Source organism: Rousettus aegyptiacus, unplaced genomic scaffold, assembly GCF_014176215.1.
Source record: "Rousettus aegyptiacus isolate mRouAeg1 unplaced genomic scaffold, mRouAeg1.p scaffold_m13_p_6, whole genome shotgun sequence".
Lineage (NCBI taxonomy): Eukaryota > Metazoa > Chordata > Mammalia > Chiroptera > Pteropodidae > Rousettus > Rousettus aegyptiacus.
In genome coordinates, this window is record NW_023416309.1 from 99,276,882 (window position 1) to 99,297,093 (window position 20,212).

At 53.3% G+C, this 20,212-nt stretch overlaps 3 protein-coding genes and 1 pseudogene across 8 annotated transcripts in view; 2 read left to right on the forward strand and 2 right to left on the reverse strand.

The window, feature by feature from the left end:
- Positions 1-728: 728 nt before the first annotated feature.
- On the forward strand, positions 729-4,794 carry NKIRAS2 (NFKB inhibitor interacting Ras like 2). Of its 4 annotated transcripts, none has more exons than XM_016150850.2 (4): positions 729-829; positions 2,018-2,125; positions 2,536-2,777; positions 3,386-4,794. In XM_016150850.2, the coding sequence occupies exons 2-4, from the start codon at positions 2,032-2,034 to the stop codon at positions 3,623-3,625; spliced, it is 576 nt and encodes a 191-aa protein (XP_016006336.1). In that variant the 5' UTR covers positions 729-829; positions 2,018-2,031; the 3' UTR covers positions 3,626-4,794. The 4 variants fall into 4 exon arrangements, with proteins under 4 accessions (XP_016006336.1, XP_036079105.1, XP_016006337.1 ...); XM_036223212.1 differs by having other exon boundaries at positions 738-826; positions 2,016-2,125; XM_016150851.2 differs by having other exon boundaries at positions 793-864.
- Positions 4,795-5,122: 328 nt separating this feature from the next.
- Positions 5,123-20,212, reverse strand: part of ZNF385C (zinc finger protein 385C) — a 36,456-nt gene continuing 21,366 nt past the window's right edge. Inside the window, exons 3-10 of one of the 2 annotated variants that reach the window (XM_036223210.1) lie at positions 13,169-13,317; positions 11,235-11,345; positions 9,645-9,810; positions 8,520-8,558; positions 8,053-8,358; positions 7,325-7,521; positions 6,880-6,990; positions 5,123-6,392 (exon numbers count right to left, since the gene is read on the reverse strand). In XM_036223210.1, coding sequence (XP_036079103.1) covers positions 6,156-6,392; positions 6,880-6,990; positions 7,325-7,521; positions 8,053-8,358; positions 8,520-8,558; positions 9,645-9,810; positions 11,235-11,345; positions 13,169-13,317 — 1,316 coding nt within the window. In that variant the 3' untranslated portion in view covers positions 5,123-6,155. The remainder of the gene's footprint in view (positions 6,393-6,879; positions 6,991-7,324; positions 7,522-8,052; positions 8,359-8,519; positions 8,559-9,644; positions 9,811-11,234; positions 11,346-13,168; positions 13,318-20,212) is intronic. The other variant, XM_036223211.1, reaches the window with a different exon arrangement.
- Positions 13,560-19,702, reverse strand: CUNH17orf113 (chromosome unknown C17orf113 homolog). Of its 2 annotated transcripts, XM_036223209.1 has the most exons (3): positions 19,676-19,702; positions 17,292-18,026; positions 13,560-16,208 (listed from the first exon to the last, which is right to left on the reverse strand). In XM_036223209.1, exons 2-3 carry the CDS (start codon positions 17,832-17,834, stop codon positions 14,718-14,720), a joined length of 2,034 nt encoding a protein of 677 aa, XP_036079102.1. In that variant the 5' UTR covers positions 17,835-18,026; positions 19,676-19,702; the 3' UTR covers positions 13,560-14,717. The 2 variants fall into 2 exon arrangements, with proteins under 2 accessions (XP_036079102.1, XP_036079101.1); XM_036223208.1 differs by lacking the exon at positions 19,676-19,702 and having other exon boundaries at positions 17,292-18,407.
- LOC118604609 lies at positions 18,390-18,509 on the forward strand (annotated as a pseudogene).

Here is a 20,212-nt window from a genome sequence, read left to right on the forward strand (position 1 = left end):
CTAATTGGTTTGTTCTCCAGTCTCGTCTTTCTCCAATCTTCATCCTTCTGCCAGAGTGACCTTAAAAACAAAGATCGATCATGTCTTCTCACTAAAATCTTCAGCTTTCCATTGCCGTTAAGGATACAGTTTGAACTCTTTGGCCTAACTCCTTTCTGCCCTCAGTATTGAGCTCAAGTACTTGTAGTTCCAGCAAGTGCTATGATTCTTGCTATGCTTTCTCCACATCTTCCTCCCAAGCCTTTCAAAACTCAACGCAGATGTGACCTCCAGGAAGCTCTCTGTGATGCCCACAGCCCCCAAGTTAAATGCCCCTCTGCTGTGCTCCTGTAGCATCTCTGTAATAGTTCTTATCATGTTGTACTGTAATTGTTGGTTTAGATGTCTAGCTTCTCTAGACAATGATATTCTAATGGCAGCTACCATGTCTAAGTAGCCCACTTTTCTAGGTATGTAACTAGAACAGAGCAGGTGCTCAAAAGACACTTAATGAACAAACGCTTGAATAAATGAAGTGTTACTGTTCTATAGTAACCTTTAGGGAAAGAATATTTGGGTATCCTGTAAACCAGAATGGCACCCCCCTACAGGGAGCCTAGAACTGTGTCATCCTGCGTACCAGCAGCCCCTTCCCAGCCGTCATTTGCCCCGCCGGTCTCTGGGGGCGCTGTGCGGGCGGAATCCTCTCTACATCTCCGGAATTCGTCTTGCGGGACGGAAGCTGGGGGGCGCGTCCAGACCTAGCACGGATTGACCCGGAAGAAAAGCCGTGCTGCTTCCCTTCCCTTGTCCCGGGGACCTGGCCGGGGTTCTGCGAGGACCCCGGGAGGTACGGAGCTGGGACTCGTGTCAGAGCTGCGTTAGGTGGCAGATCTTTACTGCTTTTGATTCCCTCTGGGGATCCCCTCTGGAAATCTATGGCGGAGGCACTGCCGGGTGTTTTCTTGGGATATAGGTTAATTGCGGGGCTCACTATAAGGGGCCCTTCTGGTAAGGGGAGGTGGATCTGTATTAGGAGTTCACTCCGGAGAGGTTTTTGTTTGGGACCCCTTTTGGAAGTGACCTCAATATCTCTGCTCACTGGGAGAATCTGGAGCTTCTTACGGGAAACTTGCGTTGGGATACCTTGGAGGAAATCTCTGGGACCTCTTTGGAGCAGGGGTTTCTGTGTCTGAGCTTTCTCATCTGGGTCTGTCAGTTCAAGGGCAGCAAAAATTGTCTCCTTTCTGGAGCCTTTTTTCTCTTAGGTTCCTTCCTCTTTGCTCACCTGATGATCTGTATTTTAACCATGGACTTGACTAGAAACTAGAGGAAATTAATTGTTGTTTTGATAAGTCATACAGGAAAGCTAAACATTCTCCTTATTTGTTCACTCCCCCCCAGGAAAAGTAGCTTAAGACAGAGCCATACAAAATAATATTACTGCTTATTTCTCCATGGGGTCATGGTTAAAAGGAGGAAGCTGAGCCTGAGCCTCCTTCAGCAATTGGTCCTACGTGAACTGTGTCAGTTCACTTTACTTCTCTAGACCACGGACCTCTTCTGTAAAACGAGTGTATTCATTTCCTATTCTCTTTGTATCAGTCGGTGTTCTCTAGAGAAACAACTAATAAAGGTTGTGTGTGTGCGCGCGTGTATGTGCATAATTACATCTTTGTTTGTCTGTCTATCCATCTATATCTGTGTCATCTATCTAATCTATCTCTGTGTCCTGTCTACATAGAGGAACCTGGCCAATGGTTCATTTAAATTAGCAACTATCTTCCCTCTATGTGGAAAAATTTACTGAGCATCTGCTTTGTGCCAGTTACTGGCTAGGTGCTGGGAATAACAAAGATGAATAAGAAACAGCCCGCTGTCCAGTGATTCATATAATTCTGACATACACCCTGATTAGAGCAGGGGCAGTGGTGAATTCCAGAGGCAATGTGTGCAGTTCAGAACTTCGGCTCTCAGTTATGGGAGCTCTGACCTCTGTTTTGATCCCACCTCACCCAGTGCACTTCTGTTCTTCAAGGTTGAAGGCTAAGCATGGGGAAGAGCTGCAAGGTGGTCGTGTGTGGCCAGGCATCTGTGGGCAAAACGTCAATCCTGGAGCAGCTCCTGTATGGGAACCATGTAGTAGGTGAGTGTTGTTGGGAGTTGGGGAATGATGGAAGAAGTTGAAGAATAAGAAGTAGTATCTGATAACATCACATGGAGGCTGAAAGCTGCTCCTAGTGGTTATTGCACCCCAAAGATAAAATCTGCATCAGGCCCCCAAGCCCTGCAACACTGAGATCTGGAGGAAGGAAGCCTAATATCTGAGACAAGGAGGAAAAGCTCCTAGGTCATGCTTGCTTTAAATGGTGTGAACATGAGATTAATGTCTGTTCCCCAAACCCTTCCAGTCCTGCTGGACTGTCTCGCCCTCTCTCTTCAGTCGCCACATTCCTTTCTCCCCCCGTTTGGTCAGCCTGTCAGAATATGCTCAATCACTCACATGTCCCATCTCCCTCTTCCCGACAAACAAGTTTTCTCCTGATTTTATCTCAGGTTCTGAGATGATTGAGACGCAGGAGGACATCTACGTGGGCTCCATTGAGACCGACCGGGGGGTGCGGGAGCAGGTGCGTTTCTATGACACCCGGGGCCTCCGAGATGGGGCCGAGCTGCCCCGGCACTGCTTCTCCTGCACTGACGGCTACGTCCTGGTCTACAGCACAGACAGCCGAGAGTCCTTTCAGCGTGTGGAGCTGCTCAAGAAGGAAATTGACAAATCCAAGGACAAGAAGGAGGTGTGTGTGGGACCCCGGTGGTGAGAGAGAGTAGGCCCTGGGCTGGCTTTGGGATGCTTAGCATGGCTCTGTTTTTCATTCGTCAGGAGGTGGGTTAAGAGCTAGAGGGGGAGCAGAGGCCACTGGAGGGTGCTTCATGTTGAGGCAGCTCAACTGAAAAGGCTTCTTTTCAGTTTAAGAGATCCCTGACCTAACACATGAAACACTCACTAGTCTTCTTATAATGGTTTTGTGCTATGAGCCGTGAAGGCCCTTCTGCTCTCAGATGCCCCCTTAAGCTGCAGGTATTCTGGGAGTGCTTCCTCACCAGTTGGTTAGCCAGAAACTGACTGCCTGCTAGTCATGAGCAGTCATGGGTGATACAGGGCTTGTAATGGAACTCCTGGAGGCAGAGCCAGAGGGAGGCCAGGATTTGAAAAGAGGAAGGAGAGGAAAAAGCAACCATTTTCCCTCTCCTCAGTTTGTGGTTTCTAATACAGAAAGAGATGAGACATCAGCCATTGAGACTTTCCTTTTCCTAGGACTCCTGTGTGTGGTCACCAGCCCTCACCCTCATTCCTGAGGTCCATGGTACATCCACAGACCTCTACTCTGTCCCTCTTCCATAGGTCACTATCGTAGTCCTTGGTAACAAGTGTGATCTGCAAGAGCAGCGGCGTGTGGACCCAGATGTGGCTCAGCATTGGGCCAAGTCAGAGAAGGTGAAGCTGTGGGAGGTGTCGGTGGCTGACCGCCGCTCCCTCCTGGAGCCCTTCGTCTACCTGGCCAGCAAGATGACCCAGCCCCAAAGCAAGTCTGCCTTCCCCCTCAGCCGCAAGAACAAGGGCAGTGGCTCCTTGGATGGCTGAAGAGCTGTCATCTCTTCTTCACCTTCCCAGCCTCAGTCCAGCTTCTGCGGCTTTGGAAGAGGAGTTGAGGGGAAGGGGGACCCCCCGCTAGGCCCGACAGCTGGGCTGTCCCAGGCTTGGGACACTTTTGTTCCCTCCCAATTCTGGGAAGTGCAAGTAATCTAGGTTAGCGCCCCCAACCTCTTTCTTCACCCCCACTTTCATCATATCTGCCCCGCTATGACCAGGGGCAGTTGTGAGTCAGTGTCCTTTCCACCCGTCCTGGATGGGAAGCATAGTTACCATGCAGAAGTGCCCAGTCTAGGGTCTGGTCTCAGTCACAGGGGTCCCATGCCTCTGAGTCTCTGTCAATGACATACACACGTGCGTATGGCAACCGCCTGGACTCTACGGAAAGGGTGTCCAGGTATCATGTATGCGTGTGCATGCTGGTGTTAGGGGTGCCTCCTCATCCAGCACCCTGACCTTTCTCCTGTCTCTACCTTGGCTGGAAGAAGCCAGCCTCCTGGGAAGTGTGATTTTCTATTTGACCTCTTCACCCAATTGTTTCACTTCCTATTCCTGCTCAGGGAGCAGATGGGCCTTATTAATTGAGGTGGAATGGAACGATGACAGGGCTGTTGCCAACAGGCTTTGTGACCCAGCAAGCCTTTTCCCTCTCTGGGCTTCAGTTTTCTTATCTGTAAAGTGACAGGAGTTGCTTAGATGACCTTCCAGATCCTCTCTAGCTCTGTGATTTCATAATGCCCATGGCTTTGGGCCGGTTATGACTACCGTTTGCTTCTCCCTCTTCCAAGGTGCTACGCCCACCAGCCCTAGAGGCTGAAACACTGCTCTCCACCAACCACCAGGGGGCAGGAGTGCACTATTTGCTGTAGTTGACAGACTGCTCAGTGCCCAATGGGGGAACCTCACCCATGCGGGCTGGTCTTCACCCCTTCCTGTGGTTGTTTCCAGCTTATAGCTGGACTTTATTTATAAATTATCTGTTATAAATTAGTATGCTGCCATGGTTAAGGCTGGACAAGGTGCTCCTCTAGCCCTTCTTACCTCAGATGCCTGAACAGAACAAGGCAAACAAATAGCTTCTTGAAAGCTGATAGATCTGTTGGGGCTCAGAAGGGTGGTTACACTCTCAATATGCTATAAAGTGAGCTTATGACCCACAACTTTCTGTGTCCTCTTTGTCCTGCTTCTAATGGAGACAGCTACCATTGGTGAGCACTTATAGCCAGGCGACCTCCAATACATGCCTCTTCTCCCCAAAACAGGAGAGGTGAACAGGGGAAGGTGCCACAGGATGGAGTGAGTCAAGTTAGGGCATATACAGGCTTGGGCTTAAAGTTCATTTATTGATGCATTGGACACAATAAAACCAACAACTGTTATCAAAAAGTTTCCCTCTCCTCCCCCTCCCCCCTTTTCCTTGTTCTCCCATTGGAAATATCTTAAAAAATAGATATAGGTGGATACTGGCAAAGTCCCATATTGTGGGGCGAGGGGGCCAGTTCTGGGGTGCGTGGAGGTTGTGACATTAACCTTGGCAGCGTGAACATGTCTCTTTTAGAGTTATCAGACTGGATCCCAACACTCAGCTTCACAGTGAGGGGGGCTTGGGGTGCTGGTTGGGAGGAAGAAAAGCTGAATTTAGTTCTAGGGATCAGTTTGGGGTAAAGAATTAGAGGAGAAAACTCTTCATTTGGGAGCCCCGGGGGGATTCAATTTAGCTGGGTCCATAGTCTGAGGGAGACCCAGTACCCCTACCCCAGAGCTGGGATTGAGAAGGAATCAAAAGGCTAAGAGAGAACTGTTCACTTCCTCTATTAAGACTGGGTCCAGCCAGAACATCACCACCACCCTTGTCCTAGCCCAATTCCATTGGAGCAGATGAAGACCCCCCCTAAAGCTTTCAGCACCGGCCCCCACCACAGCTTTGCTTCACCTTGGCACTGCTTCCTTTCTCTTCCAGTCCTCTACCACACCCTCATGGTCTCTTTCCAGATAGCCTTGAACCCACTCCAGCCTGAGAGCCCATCTCTCATCTCCAATCACTTTCCACAGAATTCAGTGAGGCAGGGAGGGCCTCCCCAGGGCATGGAAGTAGAGGTCACAGACGTCTTCAGGGTAGAAGTTAAGATTCTAGGGCCCCTGGCCATGCGGGTATGGGTCTTGAGTGGGGAAAATGAGAGCACCGTGGGGCTGGGCTAGGATTTTGCATAGATCTTTGGGATTTCTATTTGCTCCCCATAAATCAGGTTAGGAAATGCAGGGGAGCCCAGAACTAGCCCCAGAAGACCTGGGAAATGAGAGTGGGCGTGGCCCATGGGCTAGGGGGATATTAGTTGATCCCCAGTCCAGATGGAGTAAAGGGCAGCGGCCCTTAAAGCTAGCCCAGCTCTTCCTAGATTGTTCAGGAACTCCTAGGCTGTAAAAGGCAGTCCCCTGTAGGATGTAAGAACCGAGGCATCTCAGGGAGAGGAGAGTGGGGAGAGTGACTGCTAGGAAGTCATCCCTGGCCTCCCCAGGAGGGCTAATAGGGGGCAAAGAGGATGGGTCCTGTGGCAGGGCGGACAGCTCCTGCTGGGGTGCGAAACAGAGCTGGGCCCAGGATAGGAGCAGGGAAGAGGGTGGTGGCTGCTGTGGGGGCAGGCCTGAGGGCGAGGGGCCCTGGCAGGGCGCAGATGGCAGCAGCCGCGGTGGGGATTGGGCTGGGCAGGAAGCGGGCTGCCAGCGTCTTGGTGAGTTGCTTCTGCAAGGCCAGTTTAGACTGCAAAGAAGAGAGAGAGGACTGGACACGGTGCTCTAACCCCAGAAAATCCTCCCTCCCTGGGCTCTATCCTTGGGCTTTTTGATGCAGGAAAAACGTGCCTTTTAGGGTTCCAAACCTAAATCCTCTTCCCCACCCCAACATTCATTCCAGAGGGCTTTCTCCACCACCTGTCTTCCTGCCCAGAGGGAGGAGAATCAGGATGGGCCAAGGGAGGAGGCTTTTCCGGGGGGGGGGGTAGAGATGGTTTCTAGGAGATGCACACCCACCCCTTGCTCTTGCCCCTGAGATTCCTACCCAGGCCCACCTCCCTGGAAATTCCTCTGGGCAGATCCCAAGACAGCCCAAAACACAACCCCAGCTCTTTATCTGCCCAGGCAGCCTGGGAGAGGGGTGGCTTTATTCCTGCCCCGATCCCAGCTAGCTCCTGCTCCCCCCACCCCCCATCTTGACCAGGGGCCCAGCCCTGTTGCCTGGAGACAGATACCTTGAGGATACTCACAGCCAGCGCTGCGTGCTTCTGCAGCTTGCTGTGCTGGCTGGAGGGCTTGGGGGGTTTCCCGGCCAGGCGGTCTTTGTGTCTCCTGCTGCTCAGGTGCTAATGGACAGACAGACAGACTGGGAACAAGATGAGGAAGCCCAAGGACCCCCAACTACCTCATCACCCTCGACTAGCTCACCCTTTCTACCCACAGTTCACACACTGAACTTATATTTACTGGGTATCACCTGGAGTGGCCCTGGGAAGGGGAGGTAAGAATTGGCCTTTGACTTCCAGGAGCCCAGGGTCCCACTAGCCTCATTCCTCTTCCTCATCTGTTCCCTCTGTCTCTGTTCTACCTACCTTCTCTCCTCAAGCTGTCTCCTCCCCTGGCACTGGCCCTACCCTCTCACCCCTGCTTCAACCCCAATCCCAGCCTCCCTTCTCCCACCTGCTTGAGTTGGGTCTCTGAATTGACCTGGAGCTGACAAATGGCACAGTGAAAAGGGGGACTGGGCCCCTGCCGGGTCCCCCGGCCCCCAGTCACTCTCTTGGCCTTGTGTCCAGCTCCTCCCCTGGGCACTGGGCGACCTCGGCCCCTGCGGGGAGCCCCTTGCTGACCTTCCACCATCCACCGGTGCTTGGCTCCTGGAGGGAGGAAAGAAGACAGCCAGTCAGCACCAAAGAGAGGCTGCAAGGGCCATGGAGACCCCTCTAAACTAGGTCAGTTTGGTTGTCCCTTTAGCCTCAAGGCCGCTCAGCACATACACTCCCCGCCAGCCACATGAGATTTTCCCATGCCCGCAAGGTCCTCCCATCCCCGCAAGGTCCCTCTCATTTCAAGCCAACCTCCCCCGAGGAAGGCCTTCTTGCAGTGTAACTGGTCAGCTTCCCTTCCCTTATCTCAATCCGTTCCTCTGGGTCTGACCTAAGGAGAGATGGAGAATGTGTCCCGCCCCCCGTCTTCTCTGGAGTGATCCTTCAGTTCTTGCTTCTCTTCCCTCCTCAAGCATTAGTGGGAGGACCTGAAGTGCCCACCCAATAACAGCTGAGCACAACACCTTTGTCACCAAGCCCTTGAGCAAAGTGCCCAGAACCTCTAGCCTGCCCCCATCTGGTGAGGGGCAGCCTCCCTGTCTCTCTCCTTTCCCCAAACTTCAGCTGGTGGGGCCCACTGACCTGTATTGTGAGCCTGAAGCTGGGAGGCAGAGTTCACTGTCACCTTACACGTGGGGCAGTAGAGGCGCCCCTTCTCACTCCTGCGTTCTCCACTCACACCACTTCCCACAGCAGCCGCTGCCGGCTCAGGCCCTGGTGCTTCTCTCCCAGGCTCTGGGGAGCAAGGTGGGCAGGAGGAGGAGGAAGAAGAAGAAGAAGAAGAAGAGCCAGCATCCAAGAGGTCTGAGTGGGCTGGCTCCCTGGGCGTTGGATTGAGAGTCAGTGGTGGTTGGAGTGGGTGGCCAGGAGGAGGGGCTACAGGAACTGCTGGGGAGATGGAAGGCATCGGGTGAGTGAGGCCTGAGACGTTTCTGGAGACCAAGATTTTAAGTGCTGATATATTGGGGGTGGCATGGTAGAGTGGAAGAGTCACTAGTGCAGGGATGACCACCACTGAATTCCAGACCCCACTCTCCCAACCAACTCACTGGGCAGACTTGGGCCTCTTTGGTCCTCAGTTTCCCCATCTGAAATTATAAAGTTGGACAGAGTGATCTCAGCAAGCCCTCGCAGCCCTGATATTCTAGTTATTAGCTAACTGTTAAATAAGCGGAAATCACCAAAAAGTACTAAAATTTTTATAGAGCCCTATGCATAATACCATAAAACTGGAAACTTTAAATGTCTATCGAGAGGAGACTAGAGTTTTAAAATATAATCATGTAGTCATGCGACAGAATACTACACAGCAATGGAAAGGGATAAACTATAGCTACGTGTAACAACATGGAAGAATCTTATGATATTGATGAATGTTCATGAAAGATGAATAAAAGTCACACAAAAGCCTACATACTATATGATTTACCAAAACCAAGTGAAACTGATCTATGCTGAGAAAAATCAAGATCGTCGGTACCCTAGGGAGAGGGGTGTAGGTGGTTGAATGGTATCGCCCCAAAATTCATGCCCATTGGCAACTTCAGAATGTGACCTTATTTTGGAAATAAGGTCTTCGCAGATGTAATTAGCTAAGATGATGTCATAGTGGATTAGGGTGGGCCCTATCCACTGACGGGGGTCCTTATAAGAAGACCATGTGAAGACACAGAGACACACACGGGAGAATGACATATGAAGATGGAGGCAGAGATGGGAACGAGGCATCCACAAGGTAAGGAACGCCACGGGTTCCCGGCAACCACCAGAAGCTAGAAGAGAGGCACGGGACAGATTGTCCCTCTGAGTCCCCATGAAAGAACCAATCCTGTCGACACCCTGATTTCAAACTTCTGACCTCCAGAAATATGAGAAAATAAGCTTGTGTTGTTTCCAGCCACCCAATTTGTGGTTACTCATTACAGCAGCCTTAGGAAGCTAATACAACAAGGCAGTACTGGAAGGGGCCAGAAGTGGGCTTCTGAGTGCTCACGAGATGTTTCTTGATCTTAGTATATTCAGACGAGAAAATTCACTGGGCTCTCCTCTTGTGTGTCCTTTTTCTCTGTGTAGGAATACTCCAACACAAGCAAAAATAATAAACGGAAATTTCTCAGTCCCTTGTCAGAAACCAGATTTGGAGTGGGGAGCTGAGAAAAGAGTTCAAGACTGACCTTTGCTCTGAATTTCTCCAGGGGCTCCACTGGCCACAGCTGGGGTTGGGGACACCGGCGTCCCATCCTGGGCCAGGGTTTGGGGCCTCTGCTTGCTCTTGGCGGCTTCAACAGCCTTGAGTTTTCTGGCATGTTTGTGGCCTTTATAATGGGCTTCGGCCTGGTTCTGGGAGGGGAGGGCATGGGGTCACCATTCATTCTCTGTGTTCACATGCTCCTTTGATGAGTTGGTGCTGGGCAGGGGGCAGGTGAGAGGGAGTCAGGGCTCGGGCCACATGAGAGACGAATCCTTGTCATTGCCATCATTATTACAGTGTGTATGTGGCCCCGAGGTTTACAGAACATATTCTGATACAAGAGCTCCTGGGCAGGCAGCCTGTGGTGTCGAATCCTGAATCTACCACTTGGTAGCAGTGCATCTTTGGGCACCTCACCTCGCCTCTCTGAGCCTCAGTTTCCTCATCTATAAACTTTCTAATGATCTCACAGGATTGTGAGAATTAAATGAGAACCTGAATGATAAGGGCCTAGTACATACAATGGTGCTTAATGAATGTTAGACCAAGCTTATAAATGCACAAATGGAGGACACAAAGCAGTCCTCGCCCTTTGGGGTATGTGCACCCTAGAGCATTCATCCCTGTGTTCCTTTTTGCAACAAAGAGTTATTGAGTGTTAGCTATTCTCCAAGCACTGGGCCAGGGGCCCAGCATGAAGAAGACACGATCTTTCCCTCAGAGTGAAGTCTCTCTGTCCAGCTTGTGCGTAACTCATGTACCCTGAAAGCACGGAGGTGACCCCTAAATCTGGTCTGGAAGTGTCCTCCCTCCTTCAAACACAGGTTTCTGCTTGTTGTTCCCAAACACAGGAAAGACAGCCCCACGGCCACTCCCTGGATGCTTTCGTCAGAGCAGGTCTGCTGAGAGCATCTCCCCAAACCCCTGAGTTGCCCAGACAGAGGTAAATCTTCCCTGGGAGGCCAGAATGAAGCTCCTCCACTATCTAGGGGCAGATGGTAGAAAGTATGTGGGCCTTGGGGTCAGCTCGGTCTGGGTTCAAATCCTAGCTCTGCTGCTTACCAGCTGTGTGGCCTCAGGCAGGTCACGTAACCTCTCTGAGGCTCAGTTTCCTCATCTGAAAAGTGGGGATGATAACGGTGCCTCTATCCATCTCACAGATGTATCATGAGAACTAATTAAGATGATGGGCATGATCATATTCTGTAAGCTCTCAGGTGCTTTAAGAACTCAGCTCCAAACCAGGAGCTGATGGGGTGGCCCCTGGGATCCAGGGTGGGAAAGGAAGGGCAGTCTTCTCTCTTGCATCTTGGAAGGATCCAGAACACAAGACAGAGACATAGGGGAGGGAAATAGAGTCCCAGAGGGGCTAGAGAGGGAAGGGGCAAAGGACTGAAGAGAGGAGAGGATGGATGTATAAAGGACCAGGTGTGCTTCTTCTGCAACCAGGGATGAAAAATAAGACCACAATCCTTGGCCACCCCTATTCCTCCAGGAAAGACCCCAAAACCATGTCTACAGCCCTCTCCACTCCCAGCCCCCTCCCCAGCTTGTTTCCACTACTTCCTCTCACCGCTGAGTTGAACCTCAGGTGACAGATGTTACAGGAAATGAAGAGCTTCTTCTTCAGAGGGGAGGGGACCCCAAATGTGTGGCTGATGACAGCTTTCTGGACAGGGTCCATCTGTGAAGGGGGTGGGAGGGCACAATAACTCTGGGGTTGAATCGTAAAGGGTGGGGGCAGCACAAAATTCCAAAAACTGAAGATTATTGAGGAGGGCGGTGGTCAGCCACTAGGAAGAACTTTCCCATCCTTGCAATGTTAGACACAGAAAAAGAAACAACCATTTCCCTAGCAGACTTTATCTGTTAGCCTGGGCTTCTGCGTGGAGGCAGGAGGTTGCCAGGGTGACCTCCATGATCTTGAGAGATAGAAGAACCATGTCCTGGTGATCACCTGGGCATTTCTTGCCATCCCTGTGGTCTGTTTTTTTTTTTCTTATTCACAAGAATCCCAATTATTGGGACAGAAATTTGGGGGCAGGGAGAGGCAGAGAAGGAACCAAGAGTCTCTCTGTTGGAATTTCCTCTCCCATAACCCAGCCTTACACTGTGGGCTGGGGAAGGCCAGCCTTATCTCATGAGCTGAGATACTGTCACAGGGCCTGAGAGGGAGAGTGAGGGTCATGGCCAGGGAGAGGTGGGGGGCCAAGAGGGGGCAGGCAGCAGCAAGTGGAAGATAGAGGGTTCTCTGAGTAGTAGGATCATTTCTCGGGAGTATTAATTTGTGTCTTTTTCTTTTCCTTATTTTAAATATTTTTCTTTATCGAACCAAGCCTTTATGCTCCCTTTTCTCAAGGGCCTGGATTGTTGGGCCAAAAAGCATAAACTGTCTGGGCTTGCTTGTTAAGAGGAACTTTCCAAGCCTTCCTGAGAAGAAAACAGAGGCTTTGAGAGAAAAGCATGGTTCCAGAACCTCCCCTGAGAACAGAAAGAGGTTCTAACCCTCTTAGAGCCTGGGGCAGGGGTAGGAGGGGACAGAACCTGAGAGAAAGGCCTGCAGAGACCCCAGCGATGAGGCCAACGGTGGTTTCACCTGCTCTTGAGGGACCATGCACTTGAACAGTAAGCATGTCAGTAAGTGACAGCAGAAACCAAAGACCAGAGGACCCTCCCCAAATGTCTCAGGCTCCTGAGGACCTCTGAGGACATGGAGAGTGGGAAGGAAAGGATTCCTCAGGGTGACTGAGACTGAATTTCCCAACATCTTGTAAAGGTGGGATAGGGCTTGTCACTGATTACATTTGATTTTTCAAAATTAAACAAAGGGGGGCTCCTTATAGCTCATGCGGTAAAATCAAACTCATGCTCACTACACCTGCACACATGGAAATACGTAGACTAGAATACAGACAGACAGCACATAAGCTTACAGGCAATTACAGAGACATGCAGAAAGATACACACTCACACGTGGACAAATGGCGCAACCACAGACAAATGCACACTCACACAAAACTTCACTCAGAGATCAGACATACACCAAACATATACGTAGTTGACATAAAGACACAAAACACCTCTCAGATACACAGGCACACATGTTACTTACAAACCCAGGCACAAAGAGTTGTTTACAAACACACACACACTGGACACCAACAAAGACCTATAGAGACACAAACTAAAACAGGAAGACACACCTGATTGCACACAGGCATACATAAATCATTGATAGAAGTCTTTGCACCAAAACTCAAGTGAAACCTATAGTGAAGACCCTATAGGCCCAGCAGTTGTTAATGGGGTTGGGGGGAAACCATCCTCCCTCCCTAGCCCAGGTAGCTGGGCCCAGCAGTCTCTATTTGGGGAGTGCCTAGTCATTTGGGAATGTTGGAGGACAATGAGCTCCCAGCTAAGCCAGCTTCAGAGAGCTGGCCCTCTGAGCCCACCCTCCCTGCCCACCCTTAGCTCGGCTGCATGCCCCACCCGTCAGCCCAGCCCTACCGTGCTGAAGTTGGGGAAGAGACTGAGCGGGGCAGCGCCATTGAAGTGGAAGGTGAGCAAGTGCTTGAAGTCCAGCGAGGGCTGCAGAGGCCTGGCAGGCAGGGGCAGGGAGGCCAGCAGGGGGCTGGGGGCACTGGAAGCTGGGCCTGCTGCAGGAGGAAGAAGGGCAGGGTCTGACACGGGGAGCCACAGGGCCCTCAACTACCTCCACAGCTAGAACGAGAGGCTGATGGGCTTCTTGGGTGTGGAGCCAGGGTGGAAGCTCCTGTCTCCCTTTTTGCAAAGGAGCTCTAACCACACCTGGGCAGTCACAGCCCACCTCTGAGCCTCTCCTCTCTTCTGGGCAAGCAAAAGCAGGGAACCCACAGCGCAAAGCTCCCAGACCCGAAGAGTGACCCATCCGCCCCTACAGAGGCCCAAATGAACCCCTGAGGGCCATCAGGCCAAAGGAGGGGACAGAGGCGTCAGGGCAAGCTCCTGACACACACATACCACCATGGAGACTGCATAATGTGCTGGGTTTCCACTTTATTGCAAATTAGATCCAAACCTAATGGGGAAGCCAGTCCCTCCATCCCTTCTTACTCACTCTCCCTCTCCATATCCAGATCCACATCATTCAGAGCAAGGGCTGATAGAAGGGATGGAGAAACCCATGGAATCTGAAGGGATGTGTGCCCCAGCTTTGGTGAGGTCCCAACTGCTTCCCCTGGGAGGCAAAAGCCCTCTAACATCCCTGGGCCAGGCCTGCAGTGGGAGCACAGCACTGGTTTTACAGTCTTTGGTCTTAAAGGTCTGAGGCAGAGAGAGAGGAGGGCTATGAACCTGGAGGAACATCCAGACTTACAGAGAAAAAAAATTAGAAATAAAGCCAGTTGATTTGGGGCTTCTTTGGATTCTGTCATTCCAAAACCAAAAGAACTTTTAGATTTATGTGTTACCACTGTGAAAGATAGGTTTATTTCACATTTATAGACTTATATGTCTAGGTACACGGTCACATAGAGAACAGCCTCAGGCAGCCTATTGGTGGGTAGGGGAGGAAGGGCATTACTACCTCCCTCTAGCCGCTAGCTGTGCACAGAGAGGGTGTCAAAAATAAAAACAGTGATCTGATCTCCGGTCGTATCTGAAGAGAAGAGATGCTACCAGGAGTGGGGCTAAGAAACAGTCAAGGACCCATTCTCCCTTCACTCAGACCTCCTCCCTCCAACCAAGACCCACCCTCCAGCTGTTCTAGGGCCAAAACTTGGGCTGAATACAGAAAGAAAAGGGACGGCTACTCCTCACCAAACTCTGGAATGGTCAGGAGCAAGATGGAGTGCGCCTCAGACCCTGGCATCTCTGCCCACAGGCCCAGGCCCGCCCTGACCCGGGCCCTCCTCCACAGCCCACAGGGCTGCGTTGGCACTCGGCGTGGAGCAGAGGAAGCACAGGAAGGTGGGTGGAAGGCCACGGTTAGTAGGTCAGCTTGGGTACAGCACCGTCAAGTCCAGTTTGGCACTTAGAGTGCCCAGGACCCCAGGCTGGCTGAGTAGAGGGAAGGAGGTTACCTTCGCAGGAGCTGCGAGCTCAGCAGCCCCGTCCCCCACCCGCTCTCTAAGAACTCCACGGCCAGTGCAAAGTCAAACTCGTGCAGCGGGGGCCCATCCACAGCGATTTTGACTGCGGGGTCGTAGCGGCCTTCCCCGGCCCCGCCCTGGCCCCACCACCGCAGTTCTCGGCTGCGGCCGACCTTGTCCAACAGGCTGGCGCCAGCGGGCAACGCCAAGGCCAGGGCGGCTAGGGCGGCGAAGTCGGGGAAAAGCTCGTGGAGCTCGGAGTGCGCGCACGCCAGCTTGGCGCACACAGCCCGAGGGCCCAGCCGCCCCAGGCTGCAGACCACGCGCTTGAAGAGTGCAAAGTCGCCCAGCGCACGCTGGCGCACCACGGCCGGGGCGAAGGCGCGCAGCAGGACCCTCAGCGCCCCCTCGCCGTGCGCGCCCAGCTCCTCAGGCGCCTGCGGATAGCGGCGGGGGTCGAAGATCGTGGCGAAGGCGGCCACGGCATCCAGAGAGGGCCCGGGGTAGGAGTCCCGCAGCCCCATCTGCATGGAGTCCAAGAAGGCCCCCCTCAGTTGCTCTAAGCCCCGGACTGCAGCCTCGGAATAGCCGACTAGCTCCACGCCGCGGTAGGTGCAGCGCGCACCAACCAAGTCGGGGCCGGAGGATGCCAGTTCTTGCAGGAAACCCTGGAGGTGTGCGCCGCCGGAGGTGCCCTGCGTTTGGAGGGAGGCTGCAGCTGCCATCACCAGGGTCTGCAGCAAGGCCAAGTCCGGCTCTTCTGGCTGAAGGACAAGGGCGAGCTTCTGCACGGAGGGCAGCGTGTCCAGCAGCAGGTGGGTGAAGGCCACGAAAGTGAACTGGCGAAGGGCAAGGGCCAGTGCCCTAGCTGTCGGTGAGGCTGGGGCTGAGGCCTCTAGTGTGGGCACCAGGCAAGGCCAAGCCTCAGCCACTGCTTCCACGATAGGCAGCAGGGAGGCCCAGGGCACTGGCCGTGGTCCTGCCAGGTCAATAGCTGCAAGGTCCAGTGCTGCTCGGAGCTCAGGGACCATGTGGGGACTGGGAGCACCATGGAGGCGGAATAGGGCGTCCAGCACGCTTTCATATTCACTTAGGTAGGCAGGGGGCTGAGGATCTGGCCGGCCAGGGAGGCAGTGTAGCTCGGTGAGCAGTGGGCAGGTGGCCTGGAGTTGCCGGCCCACACTCCCCAGGCGGTCACTGGGGAGGCTTGAGCTGAGCCAGGCCAGCTTGGGTGCAGACACGCCGAAGGCCTGCAAGATGTCCAGGAGTTGGCCAGCAGTGGCCTTATCCTCCTGTAGTTCCACACTGCCCAGGAAGGTGGTGGCAGGCTGGCCATCGCAGGGGGACACTGAAGTGGCAAACAAGGCCAGACTGTGGGACTCAGGCCAGTCCTTGGTCTCGTCCAACACCAGCCCCACATATGGGGATGCCTTCAGGCGCTGGCAAGCCTCTATGTGCAAGACACTGGCAATAGCCACCTGGGACAGCCAGAGAGAGAAAGGGAGGGAGGACAGAGTTAGGCTTGTCCTGAGAAGGAGAGGCAGGCAGAACAGGGTGAGAGAATGAGCACAGACTTTGGGGTCAGACAGACTTAGGGACTAATCCTAGCTTTGCCACTTAATGGCTGTGTGACCTTGGGCAAGTCATTTCACCTCTCTGAGCCTCAGTTTTCTCAGCTCTAAAATTGGGCTAATATGTGCCCTTAATCTCCTCAAAAGTTTGTTGTGAATATACAGGAAACTTTTTGTTGTTATGCTTATAAATGTAAAATGCGCTCTGAACCATAAAGGTTCTACAGCACTTGGTATATGTTTCTATAGTATCACCCAGTCTGCCTTATTCCTGGGGGGCCTCCCTCCACTCTGCTGCTCAGGGATTAACCAATAGAAATGTTTACCCCCAACTCCCAGTGACACAGGGCCCCAGCTGTGTGCTCTATTTGTCTGTTATCTCTCCATAAAATGAGATCAACTCCCCGACACCCACATCAGGCCCTAGGACTCACACAGCTACTACCTAGGACAGAGCTGCAACTTGCATGACCCCACTGGCCACGTGGGTAATACTGACCTTGAAGTGGGCCAGAGATAAAGAAAGCAAAGGGAGTGGGGAAGCCCATGCCTGCTCCCCAACTTCATCACTTCATGCCATGAGAGCACGGGGGCCTAGCTTTGCAGTGGAAGTCACGAAACCAGACTTTTATATGTAATCTCTCATTTCGTTAAACTTGGGAGCTAACTTAAGTTTTTCAAAAACACCGTGAAAACCAACAAAACACATCTGTGGGCCGATGAAACCTCTGGGCCACCAGTTTGCAATCTGGCCTAGGTAGTGAGGGGAGTACCGAGGACAGGGCCTGGTCTGGCTGCTTCACTGTTGTGTCCCCAGTAGCTGGCCCAGGGCCTGGCACACAGTATGCCCTCACTGAAGGTTCTGACGGGTGAAGGTATGAATGAAGTTCTCTGGCTGCTGTCCAAGGGCCTGGCATGCTGGCGCTGTGCCCAGATGGCTTGATGTCCTCCCTCCCCAAACCCTCCTCCATACCTCTGGCTGCCACCCACCTGCATGTCCCTCACCCTCCTGGGGCTGTAGTAATCGCCATGCTCCGTGCCCAGCAGCGCCTGGCACAGGTTGAACCTCTGTAGCTCGAGCAAGGCAGAGCAGCGGTCATCGGGCACATCCTCCTTGGCCATGCAGTACACTGTGGTTAGCACAGCTGCTTTGGCCGGGTCCACCTCTACCTTGACGCCCCTGGAGGTGGGGGTGTTGACCAGGCCTGAGTAGGCCTTTCCTCCCTCAGCCTGGCCTTCAAAAGTGGGCTGGCCCCGGTTGACAGCCAGAGCCTGGCGGTGAGCCCCCGAGGTCACATGGCGCAGCAGAGCATGGCGCTGGAAGTTGTCAGTGCCCACCGTGAAGGCGTTCTCAGCTTTGCCGTGTTTATTCCGTACCAGGGCCTGGCGGCACTCAAGGCAAAACATCAGCTTTCGCTCGTAGTCAAAGTCCAGCCAGGTGAACTCCTCTTTCCAGTGCTCATTGAAGTAACGCTTGCACTTCTTGTTGGAGTTGGAGGCCTCTCCAGCTGGTTTCTTCCCCGGGGGCACCATTCCTGCTCAAGGGGCAGGGCACCCCCAACCCCTACCCAAATGCTCCTGCCCCCAGCTTCCTCCTCACACAGAGGCACTTCCCTTGACAAAGGGAGTTGGTGGGGAAGCAGGAGAGGGGCAGCCCGCCAGGCTAATGTGGACCATCCATCTAACTTAGCTGGGAAAGTTTATTCCTGCTCCACCGGTGGGAGACTGGAGATGAAAGAGACAAGGGAGGGGTGTTAGGGAGTCCACCATGGGGTCACACTGCCCACAGAGCATTCCCCAACTGAGGGGCAGACCAGACCCAGTGGGAAAGGGCTAATGGGAATGGGCAGGGTCATGCAAAGGGCCATAGATTCTTATTCAAAGTGGGAGGTATGTGAGCCTCAGCATCTCTCCCCAGGGTCTCCCTCCATCCAGAACAAGGTATTGATTAGAGGTGACTGATGGAAAGACTGGCGCTGTCTATACAACCATATTTTATAGGTGGAAGAATTGAGTCTCAGAGACAGAATGGTTCTTAGGACTCATGAATAATGTGTGGCTGAGCCAGAACAAAAACTCAGACCTCCTGTCTATAGCAATGCCACCCTGAACAAGCCTGATCCTGTCTGATCTCAGAAGTTAAGCAGGGTCGGGCCTGCTTAGTACTTGGATGGGAGACCTTCCTAGGAACACCAGGTGCTATAGGTGTAAAAACAAAACAAATAAAACCACGGACCGCCTGACTCCTCACCCAGAAGATGACTGGTCCCTCCAATCCACAGTCATTTATTTCATCAGATGGAAGTCAGCACAAAGCTGAACTTTCAGAGCCACAGACCGAGAAATAGGATTTGTTTTCTCTGGAACTCCCTTTCCTAAATGCACACATGGGTGTGCATGCACGCAGACACATGCACACAAACACAAACACACATGTAGTGTGGTTCTGGGAAGGACAGCCCAGAAGTTGAGGCTAGGCCCCAGACTGGAGGCACAAAGCCAAGGTGATACCTTTCTGGAAGTTTGTCAGATCTTTTTCACATACCTAGAAGCTGGTTCTCCTGCCTCATTCTGCAGAGGATAAAATGACTACTAGACCTAGGACATTTTTAAATAAAGAGCAAAAGAGTAGATAGGAAGGATGCATGGGAAGATGGAGATTCTGAAGTTGCACTGTCTGATATGGTAGCCACTAGCCAAATGTGACTCTTTAAAATTAATCAGAACTAAAATTCAGTTCCTGAGTCATACTACCCCCAAAAGCCATTGACTTCCCCCATCTCGACCTGAGGGAACTAGGCTGGGTGCGGTGGGGTGTAAGGACAACGTGACTCTATGACCAAGGCTGATGCATATGGCAGACCCAGGTCCCTCACACTTCTCTGCACCCTGGCCGGCTGGATGGAAGCCAGCGCAACTTGAGGCCGCTGGGGCAATGGAGCGTTGGTTTGCCGCCCCACTCTGCCGGGGCGCATAAGCCGCAAACAGGGTTTATTTGACCTCAGGGTGACGGTTCCTAGCCTCCTCCCCAGGCTCTTTTGGGCTCCCCCCTTTGGGGACCCCACTAAAGAAGAGTCTACTCTCCGGGCAGAGGAGGAGCGGACACCCACGCCCCTGGCAGCCGGGGTGAAGCCGGCGCTCCCTGCACGCCTGGCCTGTCCTCCCGGGGTCTGCACGCGTAGGGCTGGGGAACTTCCTCTGGGGGGCGCGTAGGGAAGGAGCCCTCGGATGGGTCCCTTGGAAGCACCGGTCCCCTGTCCACGGGTACCGCCCGCCCGCAGGGACCCCAGCCCCTGTCGCCCGCCCCCTGCCGGGCAGCTCCAGAAGGGGGCGCCCCTCCCGGCCCGGCCCCAGCCCCGCCCGCACACACTCACAGAGACACAGGAGCCACCATCTTGCACGGTGGACGCTCTGGCCGCGGTCTCCTTGGGCTCCACCGAGCGACAGCAGCCACTAGCGGTAACCGCGGTGAAGAGGCGCCAGCAGCCAGCACGGGCCGGGGGCTCGGGCCAGGCGGCGCCGACCCCCACCCTGGGGCTCACCGGGCCGCGCCCACCTACCCGCCTGCTGCCCCAGCTGTGTGCGCGTACCCAGGCGTCACCCTCAGCCCTCCCCGGCCAAGTGCGCTGCTGCCCGAGCGACTGAAGTTAGAGGAAGGATGTTCCCCGGGGCGAGAGGGACAAAAGTCATTCACTCCTCACAGGTACGCGTCGATGCCTAGAGGAGCTCACAGGTGGAGCGCTATAGATGGCGGCTACAGAGTTATTATGAACGAAGTGCTTTGGGATCACAGGAGCAGGCGGAAAGCAAGCGGAAGGTTTGAGGGGAGAGTCAATCAGGTTTCACAGCAGGGTCAGTGAAATTTTATCAGGGGAAGGGCATTCCAGGTAGTGGGACTGGCAGAGCATGGG

What these genes read in the sequence shown, in the direction of transcription:
- CUNH17orf113 (XM_036223209.1), bottom strand. Translation starts at nt 17,834, where the DNA reads ATGGTGCCCCCGGGGAAGAAACCAGCTGGAGAGGCCTCCAACTCCAAC. An exon ending in GGAGGGTGAGGGACATGCAG is followed by an intron (nt 16,209 to 17,291) that starts GTGGGTGGCAGC and finishes TGGCTGTCCCAG; the next exon opens with GTGGCTATTGCCAGTGTCTT.
- NKIRAS2 (XM_016150850.2), top strand. Translation starts at nt 2,032, where the DNA reads ATGGGGAAGAGCTGCAAGGTGGTCGTGTGTGGCCAGGCATCTGTGGGC. An exon ending in GTATGGGAACCATGTAGTAG is followed by an intron (nt 2,126 to 2,535) that starts GTGAGTGTTGTT and finishes ATTTTATCTCAG; the next exon opens with GTTCTGAGATGATTGAGACG. An exon ending in AATCCAAGGACAAGAAGGAG is followed by an intron (nt 2,778 to 3,385) that starts GTGTGTGTGGGA and finishes CCTCTTCCATAG; the next exon opens with GTCACTATCGTAGTCCTTGG.